The sequence below is a fragment of the Centruroides vittatus genome, unplaced genomic scaffold (genome assembly GCF_030686945.1).
Source record: "Centruroides vittatus isolate TY-2023 unplaced genomic scaffold, ASM3068694v2 contig_484, whole genome shotgun sequence".
NCBI classification, from domain to species: Eukaryota; Metazoa; Arthropoda; class Arachnida; order Scorpiones; family Buthidae; genus Centruroides; species Centruroides vittatus.
This window is the reverse complement of record NW_027122274.1, coordinates 423,559-438,346: the sequence shown is the minus strand read 5'-3', so window position 1 is coordinate 438,346 and position 14,788 is coordinate 423,559. Positions and strand designations below refer to the sequence as shown.

The following is a 14,788-nucleotide window of genomic DNA, read 5'->3' as shown; positions in this document are numbered from 1 at the left end:
AAATAATTTTTTTTTCTGTATTAGTGTTCAGGATGTGTTTTGCCAAAGCAATGCTCAACTCCAATTTTATCTGATTCATTAAAACAAGTTCCAATATCACATTATGAGGAAGTAGCTAGACCTAAAGTTTCTTTAGGAAATTCACCAAATCTAACTAATCACTCAAGAAATATTTCTATGAGTCTGTTAACTAATACCACTACTTGGTCTCCTCACAGTCAAGTAAGATAGAAAATTTTTAAAATTATTCAATTAAAATTATTAACATTTATGCAATTTATTAGATTAATCCCAAGTGTTATGGATCTGTAAGTTCTCCAAGCGGATTTATTTCTACTCCAGCATCTGGCACATCAATACCTCTGAACAGTAGTGGAGAAGAAATTGAAAATATTTCACCAGACTATCCGAGGTATCAAAAATTTCATAATTTGATTACTTTCTGTTTGACTAATCTATTATTTGACTTTAGAGCACCTCAAAATACACCAGTGAATTGTGAAGTGACTAGAATATCTGCACCTAATTTACATATTAGCCAAGTTATTAGATCATTGGATAATGAACAATATCTTTCATTCAGTGGTCGAGAAAATCATAATGAAAAAGAAAGGAAGCGAAGGTACGTATAGTCAGATATTTTTCTAATTACATGTCATTTATGTTACTCTTTTCAATTAGAAATCGTATTAAAAATGCCTGTCAAACATTGCGTAACTTAGTACCAGGTATGAGTAACAAAACAGATAAAGCAACTGTTTTTGAATTTACTGTTGAATATCTTATACATCTCAAAAAGTATGTTGGATCTAAATATGATAAAGTAGGTAATAAATTTTTTTTATTCATATAATAATTTAAAATTTTTACATTTGAAATTTTATTTTAGGATTTCTTGGAAAAATGCTCACCTTACTAAAAAAAATGAATAGATTTAAGAAAGAAAAAGTATTTTAAGTAGATTAGAAAATTTTAATCTACCAACTAGCATGTTAAACATTTCATCGTTATTTTATTCTTATTGTTCAAGTATTGAGTAAAAACACATGTAACAATTATATTAAAAATGTATTTATAAATGAACTTGTAAATTAAAAATTATCTTAAGAATATACAAAATTTATTCTTTATTATATTTGTACAATTCAAAGTAAATAACTTTAATATCTATACTTTGTAGAATAATCTTTTGGAGAAACCACCAACCCTCTTCCTTTTCTCGCACCACGATACACAGTTTCTATAATATCTACCATTTCTTGTTTATCTTCCAAAGCCCAATTGATTTTATTATTATTTCCAGTACCCAAATCTATCATGATGTGTTTGTTTCTGAAGAAAAACATCACTGTGCATGGATCATAAAGTTCATACATCTTGTTAAAATCTGGTACCTCAGTGATGTCAACTAAATAAATAACAGCAAAATTTTTTACTTTTTCTGCAATATTATACAATACTTCATCCATTTTCATGCAGGTAGGATCCCAATCATGACCAAATCTAATAACAACTACACGATCTTCTTCAGAGAGGATAGCTTGATCAACTTGCCATCCATTGTGAAGATGCTGCAGCATATAAGACATTCTCACTATAAGAAAAATAAAAACTAGTTTATAAAATAAAAGAAAAAAGAAAAAATACATAACGTATATTGTGTATGTGTAACTTTTAGTGATATATATATATATATAACAATAACAATATATTTCTGACCTGGGGCTAATAATTTATTAAATGTAAAATTTCATCAACCAATATCTTTCGTTACAAAACCATTTTACAAAAGAAACAGTTCATGCCACTTAGCACTGGAAATAATAATTTTTTTCATTAAATATACTTTCCACTTTCCACATCAATTGTTGACAAATCTAAGATGTCCAGCTACATAGAATAAAATATAAAACTGCAGGAGTGAGACTTGTCACAGACTACAGAGTTTTAACAACTGATTCCATCATAGAGAACTGGTCAAACAATTTATTGATGTTTGTTGTCCTCGTAGAGACAGGAATATAAATCAGATGCATATTTTAAATACAAATAAGTTTAAAAGATACTCGACTAACTAAATGACAAATAAACAGAAGACTTTAACATAATTACCATGCATCAACATTTAATTACTATACTATATAACGGGTGGGCAAGCAAGAATTCAGTGTGAGCCACAGTTCCGTACTGTCGTGGCGGATAGTATATAAGGTGCACAATTTTATTATATAAATATATTATAAAACAAATATTGAATTTTTTTAATAAACATATTTTCACAAAATTATAAAAATAAAATTGTAAAAATATTAATAAAAAACAGAAATTAACACTTTCAGCAAGAGCCGCATTTGTCCATGCCTGCCATATAAAATAAAACTAAAAACAACTGCACACAATGTTAGTGAAGACTAAAGAACACAAAGAGAGAAATTAGTTTAAGAAAGTTATTTGTAGACTGCAAGTTAATGTCATTTAATATTTTCATTACGTCATTTTTCTCATTCAATGTCCTCATTTTTCACTTGTTGCAGTAAGTATACTAACATATCCGAAAGGGGTCTTCACATTCCTTACTCATACTTGTTGATGTTCATGGCAATGTTAAACTCCTCTGCTAGTCTTAAAGGAACATTTTATATAGACCAGTAAAATAATCTACAAGGCCATGTGGATGAAAAAATCATCAAATGCATCTCTTTCTTTAATTAATATTTCCAATGTTACCAACCCACTCATGCAAGCTATGTACTGACTAGGGCTTAAGTCTGATAGTTTGTCCCTCAGCTGTGTTTGATCACCAGTAAAAGTTCTGACAATGAATCCAATAGTATCATCTCCCTTAAGACATTTCCATTTCAGGTATCTTACAGTACACAATAAGTTCAAAACCATTGTGAGGATAAAAATCATAAGTATTTTAAATGCTGCATTCCTCCATTATTATTTCTATTACAAGCATTAAGCTAAATATGATAAAAGAAGCTGTTTCTAATAGCCTAAAACAAAACAAAACATAGTTACACTAAAAATCAAACTGTTTGGAAATTAATCAAAATCCTTGCAAATTTTTGTTTGCTTAATATTGGATGAACATAGCTCAGTAAGCATGCATATTCAAAATCTTTTAATTGAATTACATAATGATAATCAGATAGTGTACTAACAGGCTAAGTTGCATTCCATAGTCTTGTATAGTTCTAATGTTATTAGCTATCAAAGTTTTGTTTTGTGCAATCAAGTTTTTCTTCAGACATCACTATATTTAATGCCACATTTTTGCCCTTAGCAGAATGTTAAGGGCAAAAATGTGAATCAGGCAGAAAATTAAAACCATATATTTTGATAGATGGAAAGATGATATTTCTAACATAGCAAAACAAAAAAAATTCGTAAGATACCTCACATGGTGATTTTGCATAATGCATCTTTTGAATGAGCGTTTTTCTGTCGTAAAGATAAGCTTGGCGTTTCAAAGCAAAATGTAAAAAACATTAATGTAAGTAAAAATCTTGTGGTTACTGCTTTGAAATGGCAAGTTTATTATCATCAAGGAAAAACACCGAAGAAAAAATTTGACTGTAATCTAAATTGTCATAATTTTACTTAATGAAATTTTTTACATCTTAGATGTTTTTGTTTGGATATCAATTGTTTTTTGATTAATGATTGTTTTATTACATCAAGACCTATGATGATGATGTACAGTTTGGTTGGCACTCAGTGACAACAGCTACTGACCAAAATGCTTTCCACATGCCATTAGTAAAATTGTTATAAAAAGTGTGCATAAATTTTAGTTTTTGTTATTCTGGATAACATTTTGAATGAAAGTATTTATTTCAATGCAATTTTATCTTTACAAGCATAAAATTATGCAATAAAAGTAAAACAGTATTATGGGGAATACCTGTGAACTTTGATTTATTAATGTGGAAGTTTCATCAGAACCTTACTGATAACGAGAAAGGCTTAAGTTTAAAATCTGAGCTTTCTAGACCCAATAGGTTTTCTCTATGAGTATCTGCAGTAAAGAAAACATAGCGGTTTTTTGGCAATTTTTGCACTATTTTGGCAACCTTTTTACAGAAAAACCTGAAATTTTACATACTACTTAAGAAAACAATTATCTTTTTAATGAGATGTTCAGAATTACTATAGGCATTTGGGGCAGAGAAATCAATCCCCAAAAATCAGTAACTATGAATCTTGTATATTCGTGTTTTTCATAAACTATAGAGGGAGCTGCATTTTTACAAAATGACTACATTATCTGGGTCACTTGTAACTAGTAATGTAGAATTAATTGTATATTACTGTCCGATATAATGCTATATGTTGCATGTAGCTGTTTATCAAGAAATTTTATAGAAGGAAAACAATTATTGCTAGCAGAACACATCATTATGTGGCTTCAAAACAAATGATCAAGATCATTCAATACATATTTGTGCCCTTTGTGTTAAAAAACATCAGCTTTGACATCTGTCTCATTCATCATGGCTGGATTTACAATACAAGTAAGCTATGAAAGCCGTTGCTTAGGGCCTTGAGTTTCAAGGGACCTCAAACATTTCTACAAAAAAGAAAATTGAAGTTAAATTTTGTAATAAATTTTTTTTTTACAAACCAACAAAATATACTTTAATGAAATACTGTACAAAATAAAAAGTAATTTTTTTTTTGAAAAGAATCAACATATAGTCTTTTTTAAAAAATTGATAAAACCAATAAAAAAGGATTTTTAATGAAACGGATATAAAAATTTAATTAAATTCAGTTATAAAACATAAGACTAGTGAAAAACTTACGTCTTTCTTCTTCTGTATTAAATCAGTGACATAAACCGATTAAATTTTTTTATGATTGACTTCTAAAATTGTAAATGGTTGATAAGGGGCCTTATAGAGTTAAGTTTAGGGCCTCAAAATGCTTAAATCTGGCCTTGTAACCCACAGAAAATTACTGGCATTTTAAACTTTAAAGAAAAAAATCTTTTAAAATCGACAGCACAACTTGTTGATGTAAAGCTGAAGAATCGGGAAACTTTTGCCAATTCTTAACAGTCTAATCCACTCTTTCAGAATTCAGAGAAGTTCGTAAATATATATATATATATATATATATATATATATAACACTATACTAAATAAAAGGGAGAAGAAAGCCAAGTGATTGTCAAAGCACTATATTGTGTTTCGTAGTTAACAAGAATCAAGCGCGACACGATTTCGTCATTAATTTATAAATATAACCAATCTGATTTCTGAATAATCATCTGTTTTTCACGTGGGAATAGATGAAAACTTATATTGGGCTCCCATATGGCTTTAAAATTGTAATTTGGAATGCAACAGAAAGCTTTGCTTTTTCCATTGCTATTTATCTTTATTGCTGATAATAGACGAGAATGAATCAAATGACCCAGATAAAATAGTTTTATTTTTAAATACCAGAGAGGAACACCCAGTGAAAAATTCAAATAGCAAGTGAAAGAATCAGTGACTTTTTCACTTGGTGCACAGTCACTGCCACGACTCTTGATTAACTTTTAATTTATATTCTCACAAAACAATATTTTTTAGAAAACATAATTTTTTTAAATGAAATATTTGTTCGGAAAATTATTAATCTGATTGTTGTAAGAGACAGACAGACAAATTACTATAAATTAGAAACTAACAAAATCAAAAACTGAAATACAGTGGATTAGAAAGCAACAAAAAATATTGAAATATATTGAAAACTTGAACCAGAATAACTCAAAGTTTTGTTTACATGAAGTCATTTTCTTTTCCTGATCATCTAGCAAAGGGATTTACATGTGAAGACTTGAAAATGTGCAATTATTTCAGGTCAAATATATAGTAATTTAACCTATCTTATATATAAAATTGTCGTGTCACAATTTTTGTTACCGTACTCCTCCGAAACGGCTTTACCGATTTCTACCAAATTTCATATGCATATTCAGTAGGTCTGAGAATCGGCTACTATCTATTTTTCATACCCCTACACCATTTCCCCCCTTTTAAAAATATATTTATATATGGATTACGGCTTTTATGTCCAACAGATGGCGCTACCTTCCGACGACCTAAGTTTGCTTTTCTGTCAGGCATTATACTTTTCTGTGAGAATGGACTGAAGCAGATCATTTTCTATCTATCTATATAAATAAAATATAACGTTCGTTTGTTCCTACCGATTCCTTTGAAATTTTGACACAACGTTGCATTCGAATATGCACGTGTTTTTATATAATATACATGTCGAAATTCCCCCCAGTGGGGGGAGATGGACGGGATTAAGGCTTACCGTGAAGAACTCGGCTTCTATTATACTTTTTTACATGCGGTTTTTTGCATTTTTAATTGCGTTTTAATAGGTTACGTCAACAGAATATACACTAAAAAGGGATTTTTCGATATTCCCCAGCGGGAAAAGTGACGGGATTAAGGCTTACTATGAAGAACTCGGCTTTTATTATACTATTTTAGATGCGTTTTAATAGGGTACGTCAAAAAACTGTACACTAAGAAGGGATTTTTTGAAATTCCACCCATGGGGAAAGTGTTATACATTTATAATAGATACATTTTGAGTCACAACAACGCGTGGCCGGGTCAGCTAGTTAATCTAATAATATACAGTCAAGTTCAAAAAGTTTATAATAATTTAACTCCATCATAAAGTATCAACCCCTGAATAACAATAAATACGTGAAATAAAAAATTATGAAAAATTTAAATAAAAAATACTTAGTCTAGTCTTTTAGCTATATTTTCATGTTAAAAAATTCATTTCTTAATAACAAACGTACTACACCTTTTAAGTATCCAGTAGGAAGTTTTTATTAGATAAAAACATTTTTGGCTGCGTTAATCAGCCTTCGTCAGTTAACGAATATCAAAAACGAACAAAATTCGAAATTACAAAAAATGGCGTTCGAAATTTACAAAAAACTGCGCTTGCACATTGACGGGTTTAAGCCCCGTTTTCCGTATCAAAACATGATGCTATTCGACAAGAGACTTCCAGGCCGATGATAGGCCGTCTGCATCCCGGTGGTTGATGCAAAGCGTAGATAAGTGCGCCTTATGTATTTCCATTTTTTCCAAGTATTTGATAGCCTGCCTGGATCGAGTGGCTCTGACAATGGAGGCCTTATCCTAATGCATCGTTATATCTTGTTGCCTAGCAAAGGTTGCTAGGACCGTGCTGTCACTGCCATAGCTTATTGAGTATTTATGCTCTTTTATTCTTTGTTTGAGGTTACGTAAAGTGGCGCCTACGTATACAATGTCGGTGTTAAAATGATGATCTTTTATCGGTATAGAATATACCCCTGTTAACTCACTGGAGCGATCTCTCCTCTTGTCATTTCTCAGTAGACGGTAAACCGTTGGATTGTGTTTGTAAATTACGCGCAAGTTCTTCTCTCTGGCCACATTTTTGACAACCTTATTAAGAAAGGGCATATAGCTCAACACAACTGCTTTCTGTGAATTTCCATCGTTGCGCTGCCGACTGTTCTTCTGCAATTTAGTTATTAGGTGATCAACAACACTTCTTTGGTAACCATGCCGTGCAGCCACCTTTTGTATGTAGGCTAACTCCTTTAAAGTGTCTTGAATACTTGAGCAGTGGGTGTAAGCTCGCCGGATCCAGGAACGAAACGCCGCCATCTTAAACTGTCCGGGGTCTATAGAGTTACTGGGGATGACGAGGGGGTGATATACTGGTTTCCGGTAGACACTCGTTCTTATCTCCCCTTCTTTGCAGGCGATGGAAAGGTCCATGAAGTTAACAAGGAACTCACTCTGTTGATCCAATTCTACAGTTAGACCATATGGGTTGTGGTTGATTACGTCTATGAAATGCTGGATGTTGCGATCATCAGCCCAGAGGATGAAAATGTCATCAACGTACCTGGTGTAAATTACCATGTCGTTGCGGAATAACAGTAAGATATCGCACTCGAGGTTGCGTAGCACCATCTCACAGAGGACTGCGGACATGGGGCTCCCCATGGGGACACCCCTTCCTTGTATATAAATTTTCTCATCAAACTCGAAGAAAGAAGAGTGGCAGACCAAATCCGCTAATTCCAAGATATGCATGTGATACTTGTGGGAATTCTCTACGTTGGCGAACAAAAAGTCCCTTAATGCATAGAAGCATGGTGGAAGCTTGATGGATGGGTATAGGAACTTAAAGTCCATAACGGTCATGATTTCTCTGTCTGTCAACATAACATCCTCCAGTTTTTGCACCAGTTGCAAGGAGCTTTTTATGCTAAAGGGGTAAGCCTGTAGATTATTCTGTACGAACTTAACCAGCTTCTTTTCTAGGAGAAACGTTGGTGCCCGACATTTTTCCACGACAGGACGAATTTGCTGGCCCGGCTTGTGCGTCTTCCCAAAAGCAAAAATTTGTGGCGGCGCCGGTGCACTTACAACAGCATGATCCAAATGCAAAACGTGAGCCAAGGAGAATAAGGAGAACTTCTTAACCCTGTTCTGGAGGGTATCTAAAAATCTGTCCGGTGCCATAATGCAATCCGTTTCATTAATATATTCACGTAGCTTCTGGTTATAAGATTCCCGTTGACAGAGAACAAAGCCTTTGGTTTTATCAGCTTTCACTATGTTAACACTGACATTGTATACATAGGCGCCACTTTACGTAACCTCAAACAAAGAATAAAAGAGCATAAATACTCAATAAGCTATGGCAGTGACAACACGGTCCTAGCAACCTTTGCTAGGCAACAAGATATAACGATGCATTAGGATAAGGCCTCCATTGTCAGAGCCACTCGATCCAGGCAGGCTATCAAATACTTGGAAAAAATGGAAATACATAAGGCGCACTTATCTATGCTTTGCATCAACCACCGGGATGCAGACGGCCTATCATCGGCCTGGAAGTCTCTTGTCGAATAGCATCATGTTTTGATACGGAAAACGGGGCTTAAACCCGTCAATGCGCAAGCGCAGTTTTTTGTAAATTTCGAACGCCATTTTTTGTAATTTCGAATTTTGTTCGTTTTTGATATTCGTTAACTGACGAAGGCTGATTAACGCAGCCAAAAATGTTTTTATCTAATAAAAACTTCCTACTGAATACTTAAAAGGTGTAGTACGTTTGTTTTACAGTCCAATAAACATTTCTCTTTCATTTCTTAATAGTGTTAAAAAGTCACTTTTTACTTAAATGCATGATGTTCAAAAACTTTAGAATAATATGAAATAAATTAATAAGTATCGATCAATTATAAGTATATTAGACCAACAACTGCCGTAAATAATCGGGCTAAATTTTGGATATATGATTATAGATTAGAAATAAATTTGGCATTAGAGTTACTAAGTATATTATAAGTATATTGTGATAAAATATGTAATTTTTACCACAATATAATTTGCATATAGTATTGTATAAATTGTCCAGCAATTGTTACAAAAATAGAGTAGGGTAAACATCACGGGCAAGAAACAACAATACAATTGGATCAGAGCCAAAATTATTGCTTTACACGAAGAAAGTGTTAAGTAACAAGAAATAGCAAGAAAAATGAATTGTTTGCAGGCTACAATGTAAAAAGTAATTCAAAAGTTTACTGAAACTGGAAATCTAAATGCTGAAAAACACTCTGGTTGTTCAAAATTACTTCAAAAACAACAGAAATCAGCACTTCAAAAATTTTAAAACAAAATAGACATGCAAGCATGCAACAGATGTCACAAGAATTGAAATCTGTAATTGGAAACCAGTTTCAAAAACAATGGTTTACAATTATTTGAAGGTGATGGGTTAAAAAACAGCAAAACCAAAAGAGAGATTTCATCTGATAAAAGAAATTTAAAAGAAAAAAAGAAATGTCTGTAAATTTTCGTCCAATGGAGATTATAGTTTTTAAAAATGAAGAAATTAAAAAAATAAAAAAAACGGTTAAACTGGGCATAAAATTGTGTATTTTACATCCAAATAATGGTAAAAAGTCATTTTTAATGATGAGAGTAGTATGTTTTGTGTTGATTTACATAATGGAGAAAAAGTTTGGCACTTGAAATGTGAAACCAACAATCTAGATCAGGCCTGGCCAACCTGCGGCCTGTCACGTTAAATTGTGTGGCCCGCTAAATGATATTACATAAATAAACTTTTGTTTAAACTTTTATTAAAACTTTTGTTTCTTGTTATGTGTATACCAAAACAATTAAATAAATGAAAATTTGCTGTGTCATTGTTATAATGCACATGTGCGAGTACAAACTCTTGGTATAACAATAAAATCTTATTCATTTTGTATTTGTTTTACTTTTTTAAAAGCATGTTTGCCTAAATTGTGGCTCACCGTAATATTACGCATGATCAAAGTGGCCCGCAAAACAATTTGGATTGGCCAGGCCTGATCTAGATTGTTTAAGTTATTAAATTTTCCACTGAAATTATGGTGTGGGGTTCATTTGACTATAACGGACTTGAAAAACTGTTTCGTAATGAGACAGTAAATTGTGATGTGTATTCTGATATTTTAAAATATTTCCTCATCCCAACAATGGAAGATCATTTTCATGATGATGTAATCTTTCAATGGGATGGAGCTAAATGTCACATGCAAATAAGCCAGAATGGTTTGTATCTAAAAAAAAAAATAAAGCTCTTGTATTGGCCTGGAAACTCACCAGACTTGTCCCCAATTGAAAATATTTATAAAAAACTACTGTATCTAATCTAACTCTAATCTAACCTATACAAAAGATAAGATTTAAAAGAAAAACTTATAAATTTTGTCTGAAATTAATCTTCTGCAATGTCAACCACATATTAATAGTATGCCAAAAAGAATAAAGTCTGTAATTCATAATAAAGGAGATATAACCTACTAGTCTAAACTTTTTGAACTGACTGTATAACACTTTCAGTTTTTTTTTTTCCTTTACATATGAAATTACAGAAAGTATATCGAATATATAAAATAAAACATTACACAATACCTTCAAGGAAATGAGCTGCCTATTTTCTGATTTGAATAACCTGCTAAATCAAAAAACATAATTAAAAAAAACATCAAATATAATTATTGTTTTTGCTAACATTTCTCTAATTCTTTAATGTAATATTTAATTATCACATTACTATTTGCATGAAGAAAGTATTGGAAAGGAATGTGATGACATGAAATATAAGAAATGTACTTTACAAACAGGAATATTCTAGACCAGTGGTTCCCAAACTGTTTTGATTCTCTTGCTAAATTCTTAAATGTTTAAACATTAACAGTAATATTAAAAGTTTAATAGCATTTTCTTTCCTATAAAATCTCTTTTTTTTAAAGTAATTTTCTATAAATTAAATAAATAATTAAATAAAAAATAACTAAATTTAAAAATATTATATATATAATATTTTATAATAAATTTTAAAATATATACTGTATATAGGCCTATATATATTTTAGACTTTATTTCTGCTAATAGCTAAATTTCTATTTTCTAAAAAAGATTTCTATTTAAAATTATAAACGTTAAGTATTAAATTTTATACAGAAACAGATTCTCTTTTACAAAACAGATTACAAAATCTCTTTAAAAGAGTAATTTTCTAGAAAGGATTTAAGGCTGCTACACTCACTTTGGAAAAAATTATAAGATTTTACTGTTTTTTAGGACTGTTTTGAATGCATTAAGCGACAGTCTTCCATTTCCAGTTTATCCCACTCGAAGCAGTAGGAAAAAATTTCCAAGTTAAACAATTTGTTTTATGATTGCATTTCTAAAAAACCAAACCTTTTTAGATATCAAACTTTTTACATTTAAGCATTAAGAATCCAGCCAAATATCTAGAAGGGTTATGTTATCCGTTCTTTAAATACATCACGTTTGACAATTTTCTGTCCACTACATTACTTCTGATTTCTTTCAATATGGAATCATTTTTGTATACTATTTGGTGTTAAAAGCTATAGATATTTTGTGTTTAATTGCAAACTCTGATAAGAAATAAAATTTGAGTGATTCATAAAAGAAATTTAAAACAAAGTCATCCACCGTCTGACTTAACGCCCTTTACCTGTGACCGATTGAACTTTGTGACACAGTGCTACTCAAACTGTGGCCAGAGATAATCCGTCTTATCTATGTAAAGTTAAATAAAAATAATGATTTTTATTTAATTTCACAAAAGTATTGGTCCACGAGGTATTGAAATGAAAAAAAAAAAAAAACTGGGTGAATGAACACTGCTCTAACACATTTACATGTATTGTTTTAAAGCAGGTCTTTATGTAGTAGCCAATCGATCCCACATCTTACATATAAATTATTGTTATATAACTTTACATTTTTAAATTAAAATGATTAGTTAGGCTATATAAAACACATATGTTTATAAAATTAGATAATAAATTTACATTCATAAACATTTAATCTGAATTTTAAAGTAATTTGATTCTGTTCTCTTTTTAAAAAAGTTAATCTCGAAAAATAAATCATGGTTGTCAAATCTTAGCCCGTGAATTTCGTTACAGAATATTATGGTGTAACTCGAACAAAGTTCGTCAAACTGCCCATGCGGATTGTCCCCAAGAAGTAGTCATGTGTTAGCAATAAAGGATAAAAATTCTGAACTCGTTTCTACATTCTAGTGGGAAGCATGCTGTCAGATGCAACAATGGGTGTTTGTAATAGTAGTTTATGGTAGGAGGCAATGTGGCATGCTCCATGGCTCAGATAGTTCCACTGTTTTAGTGTCTATTATGTGATGTTTTATGAATGAAAAATTACAAGTTATGAAAGCACACATCAATACATATATACCCACACAGTGCTGTAAGTGGTAAGTGTTGTCTCGAGTATTTTTCGTGAATACTTTGAATGCTATTGTGAGGGCCGGACTGACCGGAAATGGAAAAACTTTCCATGTTTTTGTTTGTTCTCCCTTCAATTACCATTTTTGTCAAACGTAGGACTGGAGGATGACTTAAAACCAGAGAATAATTACATTTCCTTCGACCAAAGAAACGCATCAAATGTGTCACGCGGAACTAAATGCTAAATTTCGCGATTGGCGTAAAAAAACAATGTGACTCGGGGGATAAAAGGGAGAGACCAACAGACCAAGGGGTCGAGAGTGTCCGAGGACAAGCTACAGCATGCGAGTCCAAGAAAGAGACCGCACGTTGAATTCCGAGCAATCCGCCGAGCTTCCCTCCAGAACTGGACCCATCACCTCAACCAGATCACCCGATGACCTTAGAAGTCTCTCTCCCTTTGTCTTTTGAAGATCTGCCACTCTGTGCTAGGAATCGAAGAGGTACGATAAAGAGCTAATGTAAACTCTCTCTCAGACCACCCTACGGGTGTTAGGAAGCTAGAGACCCAAGTCGATGTTAGAATTTGTAATTGTCGTTTACGTTATCTAATAAATATTTGTTTATTTGTTACATGGTGTCAATTACTTGTATATCGCCATCACCTTACCGACGACCTCACCAACCTCCTTCACTCAACCTGATAAATTAAATCCAGACTCTTCGAGACCACTAAACCCAAGCAGAAACCAGTTATCCTTGACACGTGGGCAGATCACTGACCTGTTTGCTGACAAGAGGTATGACTTTGTCCTACCTCTGCTGGTACCCACACTATTGAAAGCCTTTTTAAAAATTTTGTCTAAAAATGCATATTTTAAAGTTATGGATCCTGCCATCACGATGTTGTTAATACTACAGACGTTGCCATCTTTTTCTTTCTTTGTCTGTTGTTCGCAATGTCTACAAACAACCACTACTAACAAACGCACTCTATGACATCTTTGATCTATCACGTGATATAGCTGACCGGAAACGCATCAGAGCTGTAGTCACGTGACCGAAACGTCAAGTGAGGTAATCATGTGACCGGATGACATGGAATTAAGGTCACACGACACGAATCGTAAGCATCCACCATCCAACGTGCTACTCCATGATGTGAACAAGGTTAAGCAATGATGGTTTCCACCGTACAGAGTTGGTAAGTAATCTGATGAGTTTTCGCTTATAGCTCTTATTATATGCATAACCCCAAAAATTTCATGTTTAGGACACATCTACTAGAGAGGTGTCTTAAGAGAGCAAAATTAGAAAAAAATGCCCCATGTAGTAAGTATGGACTTTTACTTATTTGTCTTCTAATAAAGCAATTCATAAAATGAAGGGTCTAGATGTAAAAGGTAGTAACCCACAAAAATGTACTAGATCATTCCCAAAAAATTCTGTGTGTTTTGGAAATGTCCAAGTCAAATTAATCTAGAATCGTTTAATTTTATGGAAGAAAACCTTTCAAACTGTATTCTCTATCACTTTTTTGGGTCCCTATTAAATGAACATCTGTCTAAAGGGGCTATTTTGAAATAATTTACATCAATTAAAACGTGTGATGTACTGACTGTAAATAATTACAGCAAATCATTACTGAATGGACACTTTATACAGGTAGATATTCATTTAATAGACCAAAAAGTGAAACAGAACTATACATGGATGTTGACTAAAGGTAACTTCTACCAAATTCCAATTCAATAAGAACTGAGGTTTTGTCAACGAAGTGTTTTATAAATATTAAAATAAATCAGTTATTCCAACTCTGATTTATTTCAATGTCTAGCAGGAATATTATCGATAGTTTATCTGAAGAACAAAAATGAATACGAACCTATCAAATACGAATACAATTCTTCTTATCAAAACAAAACATAGCATTCAATCAAGCAAGTTTTGACTATAAGGATGCAGCCGT

General features: G+C 32.1%; 3 protein-coding genes across 6 annotated transcripts in view; 1 reads left to right on the top strand and 2 right to left on the bottom strand.

The window, feature by feature from the left end:
• LOC136977975 (uncharacterized) overlaps positions 1–1,105 on the top strand; it is a 15,102-nt gene extending 13,997 nt beyond the window's left edge. For both annotated transcript variants that reach the window (XM_067273593.1, XM_067273592.1), the window contains exons 6-10: positions 25–222; positions 285–412; positions 473–622; positions 682–823; positions 890–1,105. In XM_067273593.1, the coding sequence (XP_067129694.1) occupies positions 25–222; positions 285–412; positions 473–622; positions 682–823; positions 890–919 (648 nt within the window). In that variant the 3' untranslated portion in view covers positions 920–1,105. The remainder of the gene's footprint in view (positions 1–24; positions 223–284; positions 413–472; positions 623–681; positions 824–889) is intronic.
• Positions 1,099–14,788, bottom strand: Dim1 (thioredoxin-like protein Dim1). 3 transcript variants are annotated; one of them, XM_067273595.1, is made up of 3 exons: positions 14,705–14,764; positions 11,006–11,045; positions 1,099–1,594 (listed from the first exon to the last, which is right to left on the bottom strand). In XM_067273595.1, exon 3 carries the CDS (start codon positions 1,587–1,589, stop codon positions 1,161–1,163), a length of 429 nt encoding a protein of 142 aa, XP_067129696.1. In that variant the 5' UTR covers positions 1,590–1,594; positions 11,006–11,045; positions 14,705–14,764; the 3' UTR covers positions 1,099–1,160. The 3 variants fall into 3 exon arrangements, with proteins under 3 accessions (XP_067129696.1, XP_067129695.1, XP_067129697.1); XM_067273594.1 differs by having other exon boundaries at positions 11,006–11,048; positions 14,705–14,761; XM_067273596.1 differs by lacking the exon at positions 11,006–11,045 and having other exon boundaries at positions 14,705–14,788.
• LOC136977939 (uncharacterized) lies at positions 7,172–8,554 on the bottom strand. The gene has a single exon (XM_067273553.1). It carries the CDS (start codon positions 8,552–8,554, stop codon positions 7,172–7,174), a length of 1,383 nt encoding a protein of 460 aa, XP_067129654.1.

What these genes read in the sequence shown, in the direction of transcription:
- Dim1 (XM_067273596.1), bottom strand. Translation starts at nt 1,589, where the DNA reads ATGTCTTATATGCTGCAGCATCTTCACAATGGATGGCAAGTTGATCAA.
- LOC136977939 (XM_067273553.1), bottom strand. Translation starts at nt 8,554, where the DNA reads ATGGCACCGGACAGATTTTTAGATACCCTCCAGAACAGGGTTAAGAAG.